Genomic DNA, 23,115 nt, shown 5'->3' on the forward strand with positions numbered 1-23,115 from the left:
CATAACCATGCCAGTGAAAACTACCCTCAAACATTACCTTCAGCAGTTTGTACTGTTGATGTGATGGATGCATGGTTCAGCAGTTCATGAGAGTTCCACAACATCTGAGCGTATCAATTAAGAGGCAAAATTGGATACTTTCGAACACATGACCTTTGTACTTTGGTCCATATTCCTCACTCTCAAGACTCAAGGTAGCATTACAAGTGCAGTGTCTTATTGTGGCGTTTTTTTTTGAAAGGAGAGCTGCTCCCATGACCCATAATTCATATCTTCCAGAACTGTGTGCCGTGGAAATAGGTGTGCCTTGCCCAACGTTGGTTTCTTTGATCTGTGCCCATGGAAGTACATTTTTCAATTGCAACGACATCTTGCTTCAAATTCGATTATTCACGATACAGTCGGGGTATTCTTAACGCAGCCATTCCAGAAATATCCGAGAGGCTTTTCAGATTAGACATCCCAGTTAGTGTGGTCACTGTCTTTTTTTTACCTCTACAATAGAGAAGCTCATGTAAGAACAAAGTCGAATTGACAATGAGGTTGCGGGGCAACAATTGGGCACAACTAGCAAGGGATTAACGAACTGGAAAGGAAGAGAGACAAGGGGAGGAAACATTGATACCAGCAAGTAAGAGAGTTGGGTTTATGAGGTTAATAAAGATCATGTGTCGGAATTGGGGGATTGCAGATGCTGGTGCACTGCTTGTTGGATTCCTGGAGGGAAGAGAGTCAGAACAGACTCTCGAAGGAGGTTTCATAGATGGGAGAAGTGGGGAATAAAGGAGTTGAGGTGTGCAGTCAGACTGGATTTTGGAAGCTTCACCAAGAAGGGATTCCTGGAAGAACACACGCATCCTGGACTTGCTGTTGAGAGTCAGGGGACAGAGCGAGCAGAGGGAGCAATGTCTTAGAATAGACTGAAGAAAACACAGACCAAAGACCTGCCTGTAATGTGAAAACAACAGGCCTTGTGCTTTGGTCTTGTCATGACCCTGTTGATATCACCGAGTTGATTATTGTTTCCCATGATTGTTGTTCAATGATCGATACACATTGTAAAGGATTGAATTCTGAAAAGACAAAGATATATAGTGAAAGATTTTGGAAATCTGAGAAGTGGGGCAAGGCGTTTGTCTCAGGAAATGCTGATGATGCCCAGCACTGTAGATCCTATTGCATATCAACAAAGGCTCAGGTGGGAATGCAAGTGTTCCATTGAATGGTAACAATTTATGGGAAGGTTTGAAAATCCAAAAGATTTATCAAGGAGGGACTGAGTGCGGTGGAGCATGCTTTGTTCTCAACTGCCTTTGGAGACCAACGCGGGAATGTGGCTTGCTACACAAAGGTAATTTTCTAATGACCAGAGAAAAAGCTTGATTTTTTTTTGTGGTAGACAAAGTTGATGGCTCCTGGAGGAGCTTGATCATAGAGTGGATCAGAACAAAACTAGAATGGCACCTGGTAGAGCACATACCAGGCTGATTAGTTTACATTTTGTATTCTACTGAAAAGCCGGATCTCAATTCGGACCTCAACTCAAATTTTATCCTCTTGTTCTTGGCGCTTAACAAACTCATCCACCAAGTATCGTGCTTATATATCTGCTTTAGCCATATCACTCAATGGTGAAGAATCACTTTCAAATATAGTATCCAGATCCGGATCTTCACAGAAAACTTATCAGTTCGTCTTTGCCACCCACCCAACCTGCCCACCAAATTTCGTCCGAATCTGTCCTCAACTTGTTGAGATATCCTGCTCACAAACAGATAAACAAAAAGACACAGGGATGAAAACGTAACTTTTGTCCACCTTTAGTGGGTAGAGGTAAAGAGCAGAAGAGAGGGGTTGTGGGGGGGCACACAAACATCAGGGATGAGGGACAAAATAGAGAGACTTGGAGAAATAAGGGATGTGGGGAAGAAAGATGGGTAGGGGAGGACACACATGCTGACAAAGATTGAACATACAGAAGGAAACTCTCAGGAAGGACAAACTGGAGACTTGGAAAGAGGTGGACTTGGGGGGGTGGGGTAACGAGAGTAGAAAATATCATGGTTTAGGATGTGGGAAGTTCTGCGATGGTGGGGAACAGCAATCTTGAAGCACTGGAGGGAATAATGAGATTGCAGTTTTACCAAAGATTAATCTGGAAGAAGTTTCAACACGTATTGAGGAGGATTGTCCTGGTGAGTACAAAAGTCTTTCACGTACCTCAAGAACAGCAATAATCCCAGAATCTTACTATAATGGAGGAAGTTTACGTGGATGTCACCGAAACTCCAAAATTTACATTTAACAGTTATTGGGCCGACGTAAAGGTCCAACCCCCAGTTTCACTTTTGGTTCCAATACTAATACTGGCCTTATGTGGCCACCCAAGACCAGCAGACAAGCACTTACTTTAGCCTTACTCCTGTGCATGTACTCCAGCCTGAACTCCGATAACCTGAGAAGGGTACTCCAACCATCTGGGAAGGAGCACCCGCTTGCATCTCCAAAAGATGAAGAGAAGAAGTCATTTACAAAAACAGGGGACCCTGAATTCAGCTAGCAAATTTCTGAATGGTAATAGAGAGTAAGACTAGTTCCAGAAAAATACAAGCAACCTGCATTGGTGACACAGAATAGTCGATGAACAGTAGAAGTGGGGGAACTTTTCCACCTGAGGCTCAAAGTCGCTCGCCTTTCAGGAACCTGACCTTCTTCAATGTAATACCAACGGTTTTAACCTCCCTTACTGATAATGATATAATGCATAACCGATGTAGGGTGTATGTCATGGATTGGGTTTTGATGAGTGAAGGATTTGTGCCGGGAGTGGAGAAATGGCAAAGGGGTGGAGGATGGGTTGAGTGAAGAGGAGGGGTTGTTATGCGGTTGGGATGTGGTTCTGGAAGGGCAAAAGGAGAAATAGGGAGTTTTATTTATATATTTAACGTTGGGGTGATCAATTAAGAAGGAAAATAAAGAGGAGAACTAAATGAAAGAAGAAAAGCTGTACTTGCAGTAAGAGGGTCTAACAGGAAGAGAAGACTCATGCAGATCATTCGGTACTTGAGTACCATTCCTGAGAATAAGCTGCTTTTCCCTGATTTTCCTGGAGTTGTTTACTTTCCAAAATAAGGAAATCCCACAAACATCCAAATGATGTGGACTGCCCATGCTGGTGGAAATGTCGAGCAACTGGCTTGTGAATATCACCGTCGTTCACTCGAACATCATTAAGGTGTTCGCGAAACCGATCACCAAGCCGTCGACCAGTCTAGCCAACGCAAAGCGTGTAGCAGAGAATGCATGAAATGCACTAAATGACATTTGTGGAAGTGCACTCAAAATGGCAAGTGTTTTGATTGCACACATATTGATGATTATGGTAATTAATACAGTTATGGGTCGTATGCTAAGTTAAATCTTGAACCTGGACCTAGCCGCAGCTGCCTCACTCTCCTACAGCCATGTTTATGGGACAAATATCAGGCAGTGTAGATTGTATAACGTAAACTTGTCGTGTTACTTTGGACTTCCGGCATATCATTGAAAAAGAGGGAGCTCTTGAGTATGCACCATTCACGAGCAATAGCCGTGTGTAAGATCTGAATTGTTTTTTTTGGCAAACGGCCAATATGGCCGCCATCACAAAACTGCTGGATGAAAATGTGCATCGGATGATATTTGAGAAGTAAATGTGATATAACATTGATGTCCTGCTACTCCAATACTGGACTTTGTCAACGATAATGCCCGAGAAATCAAATGGAGGTTGACAAAGACGTGTCAACCGACGTTCGAAGTACAGGAAACTAATAGCTGCCGCTTGGGGTGTTAACCCTTCGTTTGAGAAAAATAGTGCCTGATGAAGGGTTAACGACTGAAACTGCAGTTAAAACACCTTTGTTCACCATCACTTAATGAAATCCTTGAGGGATTGGCACTGTCTTGCTTATTTAATACTAAATAGTCCCCAACAAAGGAGGTACAGAAGATAATCTTGCACTCGAGACCGACGCGATCAGGTGCTACCTGGTCTTGGAGAAGGGAAAAAGGTAACACATGATATAGCAAAGAATTTCTAGACTGGAGGAAAGTGACAGATGAGATATACTGTAGTTATTTCCAAATAACTGATGTTGTTTCCTGTCATGGATAAAGGTACAACTGCTGGAAATGAATTTAACATGGACTCCTTCTTAATTGGCTACCCATCGGGGGCACATTTAAACATGAAATGCAATGTTTGTTGGTTTTTATCCCCGTAATGAAACCAATTTAGTCACGCACCTGAACTAAGTTGCTCATAATTCCGAGCTCATGTCCTCTGTTAATGGGATTGGTTCACGAGCTCGACCTTTCCATCCTTGGAATGCTGCATCCTTGAAATATCTGTTTTTGTCACTTTCTCTTCTGCTGGAATTTCTTTCTTTTACTCAACGTTCAGGCTGTGATTTCAGGTTGAACTTTTTAATAGATTTTTATGTGCTCTGGCTGCTGCTCTCCTCCATCTGATGTTAAATCTTGTATTCCTCCTGATAACATTTCTTATATGGCTCAAGCCAAAATCTTCAACATGAGAGTATGTGAGGAACTTAAACCCACCCCCTCCCCATCTGCCCCACATGCTTTATTGCAGATGGAAATGTGCTGGGGAAGGTGCATCCATAAAAATGAATTTTATAAAAGGAAGGAAATGATAAAAAGAAATGAGATTGGGGAGGAGGAGGAATAAAAGGCAATGGATGTTGGGATGTAGAGGGGGGCAAGAAGATGAGTTGGAGGGGTAGAGATTTCTGCCATTTTGTGTATAATTTATATTAAATGCCCTTTATGAACATATTCTTTTGAGAAATTTACCGGCTTTGCACAGGGGTATGTTCTGGAACCTTCGATAACTATTTTTAAATGAAACCATTGACTCATTGGGTTCTATCGAGAAGAAATCTGTAAACTAAACATTGAGTACACAGACCTTGACCTCTCATGTTCCGAACAGGCTATCAGTATCTAATTATGTGATTATTTGGTGATATCAGGATTGGATTGTCTCTGGAATTTTATCATATAATCATCGTCATGTTCCAATTTCAATAATTCTCAAAATCCCCCTGCATTCACCTGCGTACGTACAACGCTGAGTGAAATATAGTGGGGCAGATAACAGCAATTTTTGAGAGGAATCGTGCAAATGATGATACAAGCATCAAATTTGGCACATTTGTTCTCCAGGGGATTCTAATCAAATCTGCCTGATTGGCCATTTGAAAATCCAAATTTTGAAAAATTTGGATTTTCAAATGGCCAATCAGGCAGATTTGATCAGAAAGCCCTGCAGAACAGAAATGCCAAATTTGATGCTTGTGTCATAATTTGCACGATTTTTCTACTATCTACTACACTAATAATCTGCAATACGGTCCATCAAACAGTATGACATCATCCCTTTTTTCAGGTGGTTTTGGCTGCACACACGAGGCACGTTCAAAAAGTTATACAAATGAGATACTCACAAACAGTACAACAAACACCACCTTTGTATTTCTCAATGTATAGTGATATATTTAATCTGCTCTGTCTGTCTGTCACGCTATCTCCTCCTCCAAAGTTGTGCAGAAATTCACTAAACTTGGTAGTTTTCATCACCACATGGAAAGAAGGTGTAAGAGCAGCATCAAATTTGGCTCGCCCCTTCCCCGTGGCCCCGAGACAGGGTCAAAAGTTCAAGTACCAAAAAAAATAAAAATGCAATTACAGGCACATTTTGAAACTTTTTTTTAATCAAACTTTGTGTATGCATTCAACATTGGGAGACGCATGAAATATGTTGACAATTGTTTGGATTTGACCCCCAATTTATCCCCCTGGGGTGAGGACTAAGAGTCACAGAAGTGAAAATGGAAGATTTTTTTTAACTCAAAATTTGATGTTGAAAAAATTAAGTTGAAGATTCCTGGTGGAACATTTTACCATCTTTCAACTTCGCTTTATGTGGGAAGTGTGGGGATTTGTGATGGCGCACAATCAACTTCGCTCTAGTTTCTATTGTTGTCCATTGAAAAATACAAAGAAACATTCCTCCAGTACAAGTAGGCTATATCATTTGTCCAACTTTTGAACGACCCTCGTATCGTAGTAATGTTTTATAGTATGTGATTCGTTTCATCATGACCTCTGTCAGGAAGAAACAAGTTAGTATTTTGTTTTCATTTTGAAAAATGGCCACCAAAGTTCAAAGTTCATGACACGCTGATACATGTTTACGGGAGCATTGCACTTGCCTTTGATCAAACGTTTGCTTTTCACATTGACTGTGACCAAATAAGGTGTTTGTGCGTAGAGTATATGATCATTTCTACTTTGAGGAAGTAGAATAAAATACCAATTTCATGAGGTGTAACCTACCTTTTCACAATTCTTTACAACATCATTGGCATTCAAAAGTGTTTAGCCACAATGGTCGAGTGTAATGTCATCCCCCCCCCCTTCCTTCACTAATACTACACCATTGTGGATAAAATGTGGCAATTTGAAGGACAAACAACGGCATTTACATATAAAAAAGGGTAAAAAAAATGCGTTAAGCCGGGTGCCCCATATGCTATGATTTGCTGGTGGACATTAAAGTTCCCATGGTGTCTTCCGCTATCACTGGCGACTTGAACAAATTCCAATTTTGTGCCACATCCCATCGAACGTCAGGAAGCCTGGGAAGATGGTTCAATAAATATACTTGGGTCAAAGACTTTCCATGGGCGACCCCACAATAAGTTGGAAACCATTGGGGTTGTTCGACTTGAGCAATTGGGGGTATACGTCATGCCTTCAAGACGTGGTGGAATTGATTTTTATCATTCCGTTGTGATATAAAAAGAATAACATTTGAACATTAATCCATGTCACAGATTTAGCAACAAAATGAGCAAAAAAATATCAAATCGAGCAAAATCACAGCTCTGAGATGATTTATACTCATATACTACTTCTTGTTTCTTTTTCTTCACTGAATTCTGATTATGTCGAGTTGGTGGGATGAAGATTTGTTTTCAATACGTTGATGTATTGAAAGGATCTCTCCACAGTGGTTTTGATTTGCCATGTAAGCAGTTTGTATATATTGATGATATGAAGCATTTGCAGAGCACAGTCCATCAGGATCTCTCAAATGAAATGGGAATGTAAACACTATATCATTCCAACACCACACTTGGACACATTTCAACATCAGTACAATGGATTCTGAACAAGCTAATGCCATTCCAGTTGCTGCACAGACACCTCACGCATGAAATCTTGTTCAATGTGACGATACAAAATCCTCCGAGAAAGGTTCACTATTTACCAGAAATAACAACAGGCACAAAATTCACTAAATATATAATCGATCACATATTGTGAACAAAAATCCATTAATGTTTAATTTCCAATAATTACCAAAAGGAAAACATTAAAATTGATAATTGAAAAATTGAAGAAACCAGCAATTACATTTACTTAGAACCATATACTATAAATAGTAATTTATACTATAAATTACTATAAACCATTATTAATTATTACTACTATAAATTATTACTACTATAATAATTACTACTATAAATTACTATAAACCATTACTATAAATAGATACGGATCACTTTAAAAAGTGAATAGATGTACTGGAGCAGGATGGGCAGAATTTAGGAAATTGGAAAAATGTTATTAAAATCAATCTAATGTCTGAAAAGGAAAGTTTACAATCTGCTTGTTCTACCAACAATGACGTATGGTCGTGAAACGTGTTAGCCAACAAAGAAGATGGAGCAAATGATGATGATCATGCAATGAGCTGTGGCGAGATGTTGTGTTGACATAACCAAGAGGGACAATTGGAGAAATGGATGGATCAGACAGAAAACGAAATTCCTTCACATTTCGGTTACAAAGAACTTGGCTGGACCCGCAGCAAGAACAGGTGGACAACTAGAATCACAAACTGGGAATCGAGAGAAGGTCCTGGAAAGAGGCACAGGTGCACCAAAGATCAGATGTAAGAATGGAATTTATTTTTTGTATACCAAGTCGATGCTCATGCAAGAGCTAAAACACAGCAACAAACAACAAGGCAGGACATAAGAGAGGCAGGAGAGGGACGCACAAAATAGTGGGGAACAATGTCAATAGGATATCTGTAGAAGGGAGAGGGGTGGGGTGGGTTTCATGGGGTAAACAAGATGGTACTACAGGGACTGTCAGGAAATAGAGCAGGAAATTTGAAGGTGGGTTTGGGGTGGATTAACGGGGGAAGAAATGATCAAGATTTTGGATGGGGAAAGATATGAGATGGTGGTGAACAGCTGTTTTTTAAGACATGGAGGGAGGAGTGGGATTGAACATAGTGTGAGAGTTTGTTCCAGAGGCGAGAAAAAAGAGGAATGAAAGAGTGAAGTTGGGCATCCATCCATCCATCAGGATCATACACTGCAGATAGCGTTGGTGCTGCTTAAGCTGTCTGCTTGGCTATTTGGCACAATCCTGGCCAGGCCACCACTCCAACACAGGATACCAGCAAGGTGGCACTCATTTTGCTGACCTCAGAAGGAGAAAGAGGAGGAGGAGGGGGAGAAGATTGGGACCATACTCTGTGCAGAGTGTTGGTGCTGCTTAAGCAGTTTCCTTGGCTATTGGGCACAATCCTGGATGGGTCACCACTCCGACACAGTATACCAGCGTGCTGGCACTCATTTTGCTGACTTCGGAAGGATGACAGGCCAAGTTAACCCCACCTGGTAATAATTCAACAGCTGAATGGAATTTGAACTCAGGACCCGATGATCCAAAGCCTGCCACCCTAACCATTAAGCCAACACCTGGCATAACCTCACAAGGATGACAGGCAAGGTTAACCCCACCTGGTATTAATTCAACAGCAAGTGTGATTTGAACTCAGGATCCGAGGATCCCAAGCCAACCATCCTTTCCGTTAAGCCAACACCAGGCATGAAGGTGAGCAGTGATTCTTTATTTTGGCAGTTTCACCAGAAGTGTTTTTTTGGCAGACCTTGAGTGCCCTGATGAAACATAGAGAGGACAGATCATAGAGTGTTAAGACAGAAAGACCACCGAACTGCTTCTGGTGAGAGAGTGAGTGACCCAAAGACTCAGTTTCATCACGGGAGATACCAATGATCCTATAAACCTTGGTTTCTCCAGTGTGAAGTCGAGCTAGGTGTGAGGCAGCAGCACCACCCCAGAGGGGGGAGCAGTACTCTCCATCAGACTGCAGATGAAAGCTTCGTAAGTGGTTAGAAGCTCTGGTGTGCCAAGGAAGGACTTTGCACGACGTAGGATGCCCAGTCGGCAACTGGCTTTGGAGGCCAGCTTGGAGATATGGCCTTCTCAGGAAATATTGTGGCAGATAGTGAGGCCCAAATCTTGAATGAAAGAACTTGTTCAAGGCGATTGTTGAGAAGGTAGATTGGGGGGTGGGAGGGGTTCCAGACGGTCCTTTCGGAGAGACATCGTGAGGTTGTGAGTTTTGTCAGGATTGAAAGACATATTCCAAGTATTTGACCAGCTTGTGATTTTTATCCAGGTCTGCAGAGAGTGAAGAGGTTGCTGCTTGCTGATCAGAATTGAACAATTTACTAGCAGTGTACAATCGAATGGCCCATCATGTTGAAGAGAGGCCTTCATCCTGCAGTGGATTAAATAGGATGGTCAAGTCAAATCATCCACTGAATGTGCAACCAGAAATTATGCTTGAAAAAAGTGGTGAGACGGAGAGATGATGTCATACATGTGTATTGTGACATCACATCCTTTGCTAAAGTGCTAAAGCATCCAGCTGATGATGGTGTGAATCGACCAACAATAAAATTAATCTGAAAATATTATGAGCATATCTTGTATGATTTACTAAAGAGTTTTGTTATACAGTACCTTCATTAGATGACTTCAGAACCTGACCACCCAACCCTTTTACATTTAATGGAAACGTCTCTGACAAAATGGAATTGAGTCAATGAGCCAATAATTGTCAACGAGAAAGCATCTCAAAATGCAAAGCCCGTCTGCATCCGCTTTATTCTCGAACTGAACTTGACGAAAACGACAGTTAAAAAAAAAAATTGTGCATTTTATTATTTTTTGTTCTCAATATTCTTAGATATAATGGTTTGTTGAAGATTTGATGACAAAAGCTCAAATTGTAAAAATGTTATGGCCTGGACAAACACACTGAATCTCAACAGCAAATAAATTAAAAAAATACAGAAGCGATTAAAAATCCAAAAAATAAACCAGCCGTCTTGTGCTTGATACGCTGTTGATGTGCTGACGCAGCTGTCTCATGCTTGATCTGCTGAAGATGAGCTGATACAGCTGTCTCGTGCTTTATACGCTTCAGATGGGTTGATACAGCTGTCTCGTGCTTGATGCGCTGTAGATGGGCTGATACAGCCATCTCGTGCTTGATGCGCTGTAGATGGGCTGATACAGTCATCTCGTGCTTGATATGCTGCAGATGGGCTGATACAGCCGTCTCTTGCTTCATACGCTGTTGATGTGCTGACGTAGCTGTCTCATGCTTGATCTGCTGAAGATGAGCTGATACAGCTGTCTCGTGCTTGATACGCTGCAGATGGATTTATACAGCTGTCTCATGCTTGATGCGCTGTAGATGGGCTGATATAGCCGTCTTGTGCTTGATAAGCTGCAGATGGGTTGATACAGCCGTCTCTTGCTTGATATTCTGCAGATGGGCTGATACAGCTGTCTCGTGATTGATCTGCTGAAGATGGGTTGACACAGCCGTCTCGTGCTTGATACACTGCAGATGGGCTGATACAGCCGTCTCATGCTTGATATGCTGCAGATGGGCTGATACAGCCGTCTCATGCTTGATATGCTGCAGATGGGCTGATACAGCCGTCTCGTGCTTGATGTGCTTCAGATGGGTTGATACAGCTGTCTTGTGCTTGATCTGCTGAAGATGGGTTGATACAGCCGTCTCGTGATTGATCTGCTGAAGATGGGCTGATGCAGCCGTGTCGTGCTTGATGCACTGCAGATGGGCTGATGCAGCCGTCTCATGCTTGAAACACTGCAGATGGGCTGATACAGCCTATTTCTAATCACTGTGACTGACATTTTGGTGAACAGCTGTCTTGAAGACCTGGAGGGGAGAATGAGATTGAAGGGAATGTGGAGGTTGATACCACGGGTGGGGGAAAAAGGAACAAATGAGTGGAGGTGAGCAGTGATCCTGGATTTCGGTAGCTTCACCAGAAGAGGGTTTATGGTGGACCATGTGTGCCCTGCAGAGATCTGGGGAGGGGACAAAGCACAGAAATAGAAGCAGCATGTCCAAGGTGGAGTTACCTGGTCTGAAACCAAATTGACGATCTGAGATGAGGTTTTTATAGAAAAGGAAGGTTTTCATATCAACTGTGATGATGGATTCCATGACCTTGCTGATGCTTGGATGTAAGCTAATAGGTCTGTAGTTTAAGGGGATCAGTTTTTACACCTTTTTTTTTAATGCAGTGATGTTGGCAGATTTCGAAGCAGATGGAAGATGACCTAGGGCAAATGACAGGGTGAAAAGAGCCGAGAAAGGATGTGCAAGAGCAGCAGAGCAGGTTTATAGGACACATAAGCTGATGCCATCTATTCCAGTTGCAGAATCAGAGTTGAGAGTTTAAAGAACCTTCTCCACCATAAAAAAAATAGAGTCCAGGAGCAGTTTGGTATGGCGGGGTTGGGTGGGTGGGCTCATAATTGTCAATTCATGGGATAAGAATTTGAGTTTGCTCGAGGTGTCTATAGTCTATTGCCTTATTTTCCACATGCAATGGATCACATTAACCTTTATTCATTTCAATTAAATTTTTTTTATTGTTATTGTTCTGATTTTAGCTGGGTGCTGTGGGCTGAGCGAATCCTGGCCTGTGAACTTGAGAGAGCAGAGAGCCTTGTGGTCCCAGGTGTAAGAGAGAGATGATGGTCCCGGCTGTGTCTCAGCACAGTGAGGAGGGAAGAGATGAGAGCTCTGTGTCACTTGCTGGGCATCTCGGTTATATCTCTTTCTGGTTGTGCAAGCCCTCTCCCCCCCCCCCAAACCACATGGGTTCTGTGCATGCACTCTTGGCGTCCCGGCTGTGCGAGGTAGCACATGTTGAACAGCCATCCGAGAGTGTGATTTGAGTATCAAATTATATGGAGGTGATTTAAAGATTAAACACGGATGGGAGATGGGAGAAAGAGATGCAGACATGAGAATAAAAGGTGACAGGGAATCTAACTATACATACAATTCTGGTCAATGATAATTGGGGTTTACAACAACTTATGCTAACACTCATTAGGAAATAGCTATTGAATAATTAACCAAACTCCGAACTCATTTTGGTAACAACATACACATACTTGGTAAGAGATTGACTTTGTGCACCTGCATCCATCTGAAAAGCCGATGACCACATTTAAAATTATTTTTGAAAGTTAATTTTTTTTGTTCCAAATTTCAATAACTCTTGGCTGTCATCGGCCACAAAATGCGTTTTGACATTTAGTCAGTTTCTAAACTCACTAAAGTAGTAGAGCAGCCGCAATGTAAATTTGGACTTGTGATGGCATTGTTTGTTCATAGTGGGAATCCATACAAGATCAATTACTCATAGGATGAGAAAATAGATATGAGTGGATAGTGGATACCGTCCTCGATTGAAGAAATAAATATAATTGCCCCGCACACACACACAAAGCAAAAAAGCAATTGGTTCACTGCCGTCTGTCTGCCTGTCCTGTCCACCAACATCAATTTATGATCGAAGAACAACTTCTTTTCAGTTGAATGTTCTATTTCGAACGTGAATCGGAAAACTAACCGTTAGTTTAGCTGTAATTTGGCTCAGAATTTGTCCTGATCGCACATACACAGAGAAGAGTGAGATAATTTTTTTTACTCCATCTAACTTGTCTGCCAGTCAAACAAAATTGAAAATCATTCCAAACATGAAACTTTCTGTAGATGTCATAAAGAACACAAACAACAGGCACGAATAACTGATGTAACATGTTAAATAAGGTGGTGTAAAAAAAGATACTGCATCAATGACGGTTAACCTCTGGATAATTTTGATTCGGTCTTTAAAATCTTTATGTTATTTCAATTTAATTATATACTTGAACACGAGAACACAAATTGACTTCTTATTACTTCCAATAAGCCTTCCGTTTATCAGTACTTGGACAAAATTTTATGGCATTTTATATCCTCACAACCAATAAAAGTTACCGCTCGTAGACCCCGCCCTTGTTATTTTTGTGTTGTATTTTTACTCTCATATTATTATTACTAGCATAACCCGCGCTTTGCGCGACATGTTGGGGTGGGTGTGTTTGAGAAAGGAACTGATGCAGAGTATCAGTAGTAATTTTACTTTAATGCAGTAAGTGGAATACGATTTCACTGTTTCAGAACTATTTTATTCACTTTTTTTTTGTACCATGCACCTCATATGGTCTTTGAGATAATGTAAGCCGAATATCATGTTACTCGAGCACAGAACAAAGTCGAAGATAGTGCGACACGAAACCACAAACTCGGAAATAATATATAAGATTATTATTAATCACAAGACTCATGGGTAAAGGGTTTTGTGAACTCTCTAGTTTTCAATGTCACAAGCATCAAGTGTGCTCAAAATTGGGTTTTTTTTTCTCAAATTCACATAGATTGACAGAATCTGATTCACTTTATCTTTCAGGAAAATAAACTTTATGATCACTTTGTGATGTATATAATGCATGCTCTCAGGAGTGAAATTGTGAATTAAAATATGAATGAAAAACACAATTGGTCCCCCTCGCCCCTTCCTCAATGGAGTTGCATAAGTCCGATTTATTTGAAATGGTTGTTGTAATGTGCCTGGAAGGTTACCTTCTGTGTGCCTTTATTAATCATTCTGCAATTGCACTATGTATTGATTTTATCTGTGTGTACATCGACGGTGATATTTTATCCAGCTGGTGATGGGATAGACCGGCTAGGTTTCAGGATTTAGCTGCGTAACAGCTGCAGGCAGGCAGGGGTGAACTTCAAGCCATTCCTGAAACAGTCATGTCTACCTCGGCTGCACCTTGATTTGCACCCATAGCTCACTAGTTATGGGACAGAGGGCAATTTTACTGTCGAGACAGCTCTAGGGAAAGTTGACTCTTTCTTCCAGACAGTTGTGTTGGCAGGATAAATTACTCCTATAGTCTCTTCGTCTGCCTGCTGTCATATACTTCCCTGAAAGTAGGAACATACAATAACGAGGTATAACAAGGAAGTTAGACGCAGGAGGAAGCCATTTGTCCCATCATACCTGCACCACACCTGAATACCTGCATCATACCTGAACCAGATAAAACAAATCAGCCAATCCGTCAAAACAACTTAATTTCACGAGGGGGGAGGGGAGTGGGGATGAGATAAATGTATCATGTTCAGGGATGTCAGAAGGGAATTAAAAAACAAAAGGGGAATTTTTTTTTTTTTACAGATGGTGGTGGGTGAACGCAGTTTTCAGGTAATATACAACACCAACAACATACCAACAATAATACAATAATAATATACAACACCAACCACACACTATCACTTGATGAGACCCTCTCATAGACATCACACTCAACACAGATGTACACAATCAGCCATCCATACTCAAGCTACCTCCCAATCCTGCCAATATCCATATATACCACTCTGTCTCCAATGGTTCTAGGTATCTATAGATCTAATTCCAATTTAAACCTATCTGCTGTTTCTGCTACCACCATCTTTCCAGGAAGCCAATTCCATACATTAATTGCTCTCTGATTTAAAGACCCTTGCCTTTTGGTACTACCCTTTTAAACTCTCCTCTTCATTATGCTCAGGCTATGGCCCCTGGTTCTATCACTGTCCATTTTGCTGAAGAACTCTTCTGCACTTGTTTTGTCTGTACCCTTCATAATCTTAAACATCTCTATCATATCACCTTGTAATCACCTTCTTTCGAATGTATAAAGCCTTGTCTCCTTTAGCTGCTCCTCATAGCTAAGTCTAGTTTGGCCTGGAATCAATATAGTCGCTCTGTACAGAATCCTCTCTCTGGCAGCTACATCATTCCTCAAGGCGCTGTCACACCTTGACGATTTAGCCAGCAATGGCAACGTATAAAAATGTATGTAAAACGTTGGCGCACGCTGAAATTTTGATGGTTTTTTTAAGTTTTGGTCGTATTCATAATGTGTTGGTCGTACGCATAACATATTAGTTTCGAATGACGAATAAAAACATAACATATTAGTCTGGCACAGAACGTTTCGTTGTCTTATAGATAACTTATACCAACGAATGATTAGCCTGTTGTCGGCGTTCACAACCTCTGCCCAACGATAGTTAACTTAAGCATAGCGCGCTGCACGTATCGCCGACGAACTCGTGGCGTAGCCTGTTAAAAACCTGCTGCACGTCGATTTAAATCATAACCGCTTTAGAAATGGAAGTGTCAACCATGCAGTCACACCTTGACGATTTAGCCAGCATATGCCGACCTATGAAAAATTTGCCGAACCAAGCTGGCACACGTCAAATACGGTATGGGTAAGTTGTGTATACGTTAGGAGCACGCTGAAAAACGATGAAGTATACTGTCATATTTCGTGGTACGTCTCGTACGTCGTGAAATTTCAAGCATGCTGAAAATTTTACGACGTACTTGCCGTATGGCTCACACGTTCCGCTACGCTGGGAATAAGTTGTAGGCACAATATGCGATCATTGACACACGTCGACACAAGTTCCTTATAAGTTACTCACAAGTCGAAACACCTCGAGGTAATTTTTAGCATACCCGGAACTTATTTTCTCCGTCAAGGCACATTTTCTTTTTTTCTCCTTGGCTCCGTGAAGGCACGTGACAAAATATCTGTTGTTGTTGTTGTTTTTATATTATTATTTTTTTAGTTTATCACGAATTTTAAAATATATTCGGACATTTGCTTTTAAGTCTCGACGTCGACGTGACAATATCCTCAAACAGAAAATATTCACAGAGGAGGAACTAAGAATAAGACATGAGCAAACTGCAGAGGCAATCGGACATCACGTAATGGCACGTGACAAAATATCGGAAGTTATTGTTGTTTTTTTTTTTTTTTAAACGCTGCAAATACGCCATTATACGGTAGCTGTAAATTAGAAACACGTTCAGTAAGTTCTGTGGTCGTCCGGAAGACGTCAATCAAATACGTCTACATACGTCAATATGCGTTGGAGGTACGTTACACATAGGTTCAAAGCACATTACTCAGAGGTTAGAAATAAGTTTTGGGTGCACTAAGCATTACCTCGACGTGTTTCGACTTATGAGTAACTTGCAAGTAACGTGCCTCGAGGTGTGTGCAACGATCGTGTAACGTGCCTACAACACGTTACTCATAAGTTTCGGGTACGCTAATCATTACCTCGACGTGTTTCGACTTATGAGTAACTTACAAGTAACGTGTGTCGACGTGTGTCAACGATCGCATAACGTGCCTTCAACTTATGGCCGCGTAGCGGAACGTGTGAGTCATACGCTGGCATACATCGTAAAATTTCAAGCATGCTAAAATTTGAGGACAACCGCAAAGTACAACGATGAAAGCCAGCGTACTACGACGTATGGCAGTGTTTTTCAGCGTGCTCTTAACGTATACAAAACTTACCCATAACGTATTCGACGTGTGCCAGCGTTTTAGCCAAATTTTTCTTAAGTCGGCATACGCTGGCTAAATCGTCAAGGTGTGACAGGACCTTCAGATGTGGTGACCGAAACTGTACACAATTTTACATGAGGCCTCACTAAATTCCTATGCAGAGTTAACACCAACTCTTTTCCTTTATAATTTATCTCCTTACAAATACAACCTAAAACCCCATTTGTTTTACCTATAGCTGCTTGGCATTGCCCTGTCTACTTACCTCCCCCCTCCCTCATATATCACCACCCCCAGATCCTTCTCCTGTGTGACACGCTCCAAAATAACCCCTTACGTCATGTATTTTATTTTATTTTATTTTTTTCTTTCCCATCCCCAACACCTTACACTTGCTCAGGTTAAATTCCATCTGCCAATCTTTTGCCAAATCTATGCAAGTATCAATACTTTCCTGAATCTGATCACCACCTCTGCCATATACTTTACCTCTAAGCTCAGTGCCATCTGAAAATTTGGAAAGCTTACTCTTCACCCCACTATCCAATTCATGTAAACAATGAATAATAATGAGCCTAGTACTGATCCCTGAGGTACCCCACTACTTACATCCTCCCACTCACAGCCACTCTTTGCTTCCTACCACAAAGCCAGTTTACAATCCAATCAACTACCTGACCAGCCACTCCATAAGCCCTCATTTTGGCTAACAACCTCCGATGTGGTACCTTATCAAATGCCTTCTTAAAGTCTAGATATACTATATCCACTGCCATTCCCTCATCCACCCACTGAGGAACTATTTCATCGAACTCCAATAAATTTGTTAAAGATTATCTGGGCAATTCCGCAGTTAGTAACGTTACATTTTAGGGACATTCTCATTATTTAGATAAGAGTCCTTTCTCTATCTGTGGATGTAAAGTCTCAATAATGTCACCAGAGATCAACCTAGTCTAGACGTAGAACAGAGCAAAGAATGAAATCATTTCATGAAACATTCTAGAAGAAAGAACTGCTTTTAATGCCGGTTAGTAACGTTACAAAAAAAGGACGTTACTAACCGGCATTAAAAGCAGTTTTTTCTTCTAGAATGTTTCATGAAATGATTTCATTCTTTGCTCTGTTCTACGTCTAGACTAGGTTGATCTCTGGTGACATTAATGAGACTTTACATCCACAAATAGAGAAAGGACTCTTATCTAAATAATGAGAATGTCCCTAAAATGTAACGTTACTAACTGCGGAATTGCCCATCTCCCTTTGTTTGGTAAACCCATGCTGACTACCTTTAATTAGTTTGTATTTGTTTAAAATGGTTCCTCATCTGTTCCCTAATTAATGTCTCCAACACCTTCCCCACAACTGAAGTCAAGCTAATAGGTCTATAGTTTCCCAATTCTTATCTGGATCCTTTCTTAAATCATGGTGTTACATTTACTGCTCTCCAATCCCCCAATACCTGTCCTGACTCCAGTGAGCGATTGAAAATATCCGTTAACACCTCGCTTACCTGCTCAGCCACCTCCATCAATACTCTTGGTTGCATATTATCTGGACCCGGAGCCTTATCCTCTCTTAGATTACCGAGCTGTTCCTTTACTTCCTCCACGCCAACCTGGATCTTCTGTGAAAACCCTTCCTTACCTCCTTGGTAAATACTCTCAGTTATTGGCAATTCTCCTGACTGTTCTTGTGTAAACGTTTAAGAAAAATACTTGTTTAATAAGTCTGCCATCTCAATTTCCTCAATTTCCTCAACCACTCTCCCAGTGCCATTCCTTAATGGGCCCACACTTGTCTCCTCACCTGATCTTTTCCCCTGATATATTTAAAGAAAGCCTTGCTATTATGTTTAATATTCTTTGCCATGTCCTTCTCATACTCTCTTTTAGGTTGTCGAGTTATGTTTTTTTAACTTGCCTCTGTTTACTTCGATAGTGATATCAATCTAACTCCAGTCCTGTTATTTTAAACCTAATAAATGCCTTCTGCTTCTCCTTAGTTGTACTCCATACTTTGGCAACCTGCTCCGTAACCACCTCCAACAATGTGTAGCTCTAGGGCAGATCATGTTGGGGTAGCACATTCCAACCCTTCTTGGTCTTCGCAAAATGCTGGAATCTATCATAGTCGATGGTTGGCAGCTTAGTGGTGCTGTACAGGAGACACAAACTGCTCAGATTCAGCTGAAAGACCATCTTGGCCAATTCTGTTGACAATGAGTGGTCAGGGTTGGCTGGTGGGAAATTTTGGCCCAAGTCTTTCACAAACCGGTTCGCCAAGGCCTGACGTTCGACTGAGGTTAGGCAGGAATTTGGAATTTGTTCTTCGTGCTGGCAATAGCTTGCCAAATCTTCACAAAGGACACAGTGGGATCTTTCACCCCACCAACTAATGCCAGCAGATGGGACGCCCGTTTAACATCCATCCGAAGGACAGCACACACATTGATTAACCACCCTGCCTGTGAACTGCCAGGATGACAGTTTACAGCTGAGTCTGGATTCAAACCCAGACTAGACAGCTTGCAGTCGAGTGTGCATACCTCTATACCATCCTGTGAGCCCAAATAAAGAAACTGGATAGTTTCCTCATTCTGTGGCTTTCACATAAGTGATTATTCCCTGCTTTCCTCAATGTTCAACCGTCTGTAGATCATTGTCCACTTCACTTGGGACGCTGTTTGTATCTTTCTAAAGAGACCAAAGTTGCTCCTCTTCGGTTCTTTGTGGACCTCTTAACTTTAACAGAAGACGGTGCCATAGGCACTCTGAGCATGTCAAATCTAGTAAGTTCAGAAGTAAACTTCCTCTCATATCATCAGTATGATTATTCATACTGGAGAGACGATTGGAGCTTATAAATGCTGTCCTACACCTCACTATCTTCTATGTTAAAGAGACACCTTGTGTCCTGTAAGATGTTTGATCTTTCTGCCGAACTTGTTCTTGGTTTTTGTGATTTTTTTGGGGATGGCGATTATTCCATTCTGCATCCTGCTTTTTCCGTTAATCCGTTCTGTTTCCAGATGAGCAGAAGTTTCATCGAAGTGTCTTCTGCTGCTCTTCACAACAAGGTTCTGAGCAGTCATTAGCAAATGCATATTAGACTAGCATTAATTTCCCAATTTGGTCCACTGGTTTGCACCATTACTGAGGTGTGGATGTATCGGTGATTCAGTTCCCTTGCATATGCGAACAGGAATTTGGAAGTCGGCCACCGTGCCGACGATAACTCGCCTCCTCTTGGTGAAAGACACTGGGATCACAGCAGATGGGTCCCCTGCAGCTTAACATCCACCTGAGGGACAGTGCGCTCATTGGTGTAATGCTGTGTCCGCAAAACCTTGGTCAGGTAGTTTATAGCCAGGCCAAGAACTGAGCTCAGACTAAACGAATGAATGGCAAGTTAGAGCACAATCCCTGAACTGTCATGTCAAACATCCCAGCAGTGAATATTGGCCTGGACATAGAGTGCAAGACTTAGAATTCAAAATTTAACTGTTGATAAATTGAGTTATCTTCAAAGGAAATTCAACATAAGAGGAAGCCATGAGACCCATCAAGCCTGTGCAATGATTGCCAAGCTGTGGATTTTGTCCAAGCTCGATCCTTTTAAAGGCTGAGCATCTCGCAAGGAAGCAACACATAAATTTCAAGAGTCTTTGGTATGACTCAGCCAGGGTTGGCTTCGAACCGCCGACCTCCCAGACTCAGAGTGGACACTCTAATCATTACACCAAATCTGTTTTTAATGTAAAATATACATCACTTACATAACATTTTTTATCTGTAGAAGTCAATCTCTGTGCAATTCCGATCTTTGGCTTTGTAAATGGCCCCCCAAGGTCAAAATGAATAATGTAATATATCCACATCTTTATCTTTATCTTATGCGTAATTGATTTGGTATGGATTCATGTTTGAACAAACAATGGCATAAAATTGGCAGTTCATGGTAATAAATGCAGCATTTTTCCTACTCTAAAAATATCGACGTTTACTTAAATTTGTATTACGCACTATACAAAGCACGTGTGATGTAACCATCCTTTGTTCGACCACTGTGCTGTGGGTTCTACCCTATTCTGACCCTTGACTTGTGAATGGTGATTGTCCGGGGTCGGCGTAGGCTATAACCCAGGCGACACGACCCGTCGTACTATTTGACAGTGTCCTCAAAAAGTGTCCTTTGCTTTTGCAGTGGTGACTTCTTGCCGACATGATTAAAGAGGCAACTTTATATTTAACTAGCAAATAACTCGGTTCCACCGGGTAGTCGTAAGGTAATTCATTCTAAATAGAGTGTGGAATATTTAGGGAGTTAGCTAGGAATGTACTTTGACAGCATAATAGCAAGAACCCACGGAAATTCTGTGTAATGTAAAATGGGATTTCAAGTCCCCAAACCCCTCCCCTCTCAGCATCATGTTCCCAACCCCAAGACCCCAAACCCCTTCTACCAGCTCTCTGCCCCCCCACCCCAACTCTGTCCTGTCTAACCCCTTTCTTCTTCAAGTCCTCAACTCTCTCCCTCCTAAACCCCAAGTTTGCAAGCTCCCTCCCACCCCTGAAGACTCGACCTCTTTCACAACTCTGTCCCTTCTCATTCCCACCCGCTCCCCTCCAACTCTGTCCTCCACACCCTCTTTCTTCTTCAAGTCTGCATAATAGTCACCAACAGTTAAGACTGGTAAGGTTTCTCAACGAAGTAAATATTTAATTGATGCCTTTGGGTTTGAAAGCTCCAATATGTATGCACACCTTCCAAGGACCATGGTGATTACACCATGCCAGGTGGATTTTCCTTGAAATGTAAATGCTGCCTGATTAACTCGCCATATGTTGCTGTGTCCATCGAAGATGACTGCACATGGTGGATGCTTTACTATTCCCATTCTATACTTCGTCGGAGTTCTGTTTCTCTTGGGGTCTTGCATTGAGAGGAGAAACACCCTCGTTATGAACCTGGTCTTCAGGTGCAGGCTTGTCACAATCCTGTTGCAAAACTCAGCGAGCAGCAACATCCAATACAACTATTATGTGCGATGTTGCCAACTGATTAATCCAGCGGAGGTGACCGACTAAACAATGAATGCGGAGATGAAACAAACAAGGAACCGCAAAAGGGAAAGGATGTACAAAAGCTCAAGTTGAAATGTACAGTATTACAGAATTTAAATGTCTGACGAGTCTGGAGATGGCTATGGTTCACGAGCAATGTACACGGTTCGCCTTTTTTATTTTTTGACCTTCGAGGGGACACCACGGGCAAACTGGCGGGAATGGGGAAAAACGTAAATGATGAAAGTTGTAGTACTCGAAGAGCACGACTGGCTCTTCGAGTACTATGAACTTTCATTCGAAACAGTTGAAAACCCGAGGAGCTCGATGCCCAATTTATTGATTTTTTTTTGACATTTTCTACGTTTGTGACCTTGTGACCTTGACCTTGGGACGAAAATGAAAAATCGAGCTCCGTGGGGCTATACAGGTGCCATTGGGCTAACCAAATACGAAACCCCTGCCAGATTCGACAAACCCCTTCGGAGAAGATGTAACTTGAAACCGGCTACCCCCTAAAAACACATGTTTTTTGGGCGTGGCTCCACCCATAATGGGCGCAGCATGCCCATTCTCTGGAAAACACAACTAGATCATGATACAAACCTTGCACCCTAATTTTATCAAGATCGGATCAAAACCCACGGAGCTATGCTCGGGACAGACAGACAGACAGACACACACACACATAACGAATATAGTGGTCACTTACTGACTCGTGAACCAATACATGTGAGCAATTCTTTGGGAAATCAAATTGATATGTACTGCACTTGGAATTTAACGGTGTTGAATCCAACAATATATAGGCATCTTACATAGCAATATAATGGTCTTCTACTGCTTTTTAACAGCCACAATTGTTACCACCTTCTGTGCAGGGTTTGACTGGGGAACGTTGTTGCACAAGTCTTTCATGAACTGGTCAGTTAAGCCTGATGTTCAACTGAAGTTGAAAAGACTTTGCAATTTTTTTCAGGAAGCCTGTGATAACGAACCTACATTTTGCAAAAAGACACGATGGGATACTTAACTTCCACCAGCAACGAGTGCTATCAGATGGATGGTGCATGCCCTGATGCCTGTCCCTGCATGCCAAACACAAGGGTGACAGTTTATACCTGGGTCTAGATTCAAATACAGCCAAGGCAGTTTTTAGGCAAGAGCAACAATACAGTGGCCTGCAAATACATTCAATCCTCCCCCCCCAAAAGTTTTCACATTTTGATGCTACCTGAGCTTATTACTCCCCGTTGGACTTAGTCTGAAACGGGAGCTTATGGATTTGGTCTCGATTTTCGTGTCTGTGCGTGCGTGCATCCGCAACGATATCTCGGCC

General features: G+C 41.7%; 1 protein-coding gene across 5 annotated transcripts in view; it reads left to right on the forward strand.

The window, feature by feature from the left end:
* PDE2A (phosphodiesterase 2A) overlaps window positions 1-23,115 on the forward strand; it is a 314,549-nt gene that overhangs the window by 5,835 nt on the left and 285,599 nt on the right. Inside the window, exon 3 of one of the 5 annotated variants that reach the window (XM_085898655.1) lies at window positions 14,529-14,555. The exons of the other annotated variants lie outside the window; for them this stretch is intronic. Within the exon in view, the coding sequence (XP_085754781.1) occupies window positions 14,529-14,555 (27 nt within the window). The remainder of the gene's footprint in view (window positions 1-14,528; window positions 14,556-23,115) is intronic. 5 annotated transcript variants of the gene reach the window in all.

Source organism: Eptatretus burgeri, chromosome 10 (genome assembly GCF_056783735.1).
Source record: "Eptatretus burgeri isolate ZD-2024b chromosome 10, Ebu_testis_v1, whole genome shotgun sequence".
Taxonomy (NCBI): Eukaryota; Metazoa; Chordata; class Myxini; order Myxiniformes; family Myxinidae; genus Eptatretus; species Eptatretus burgeri.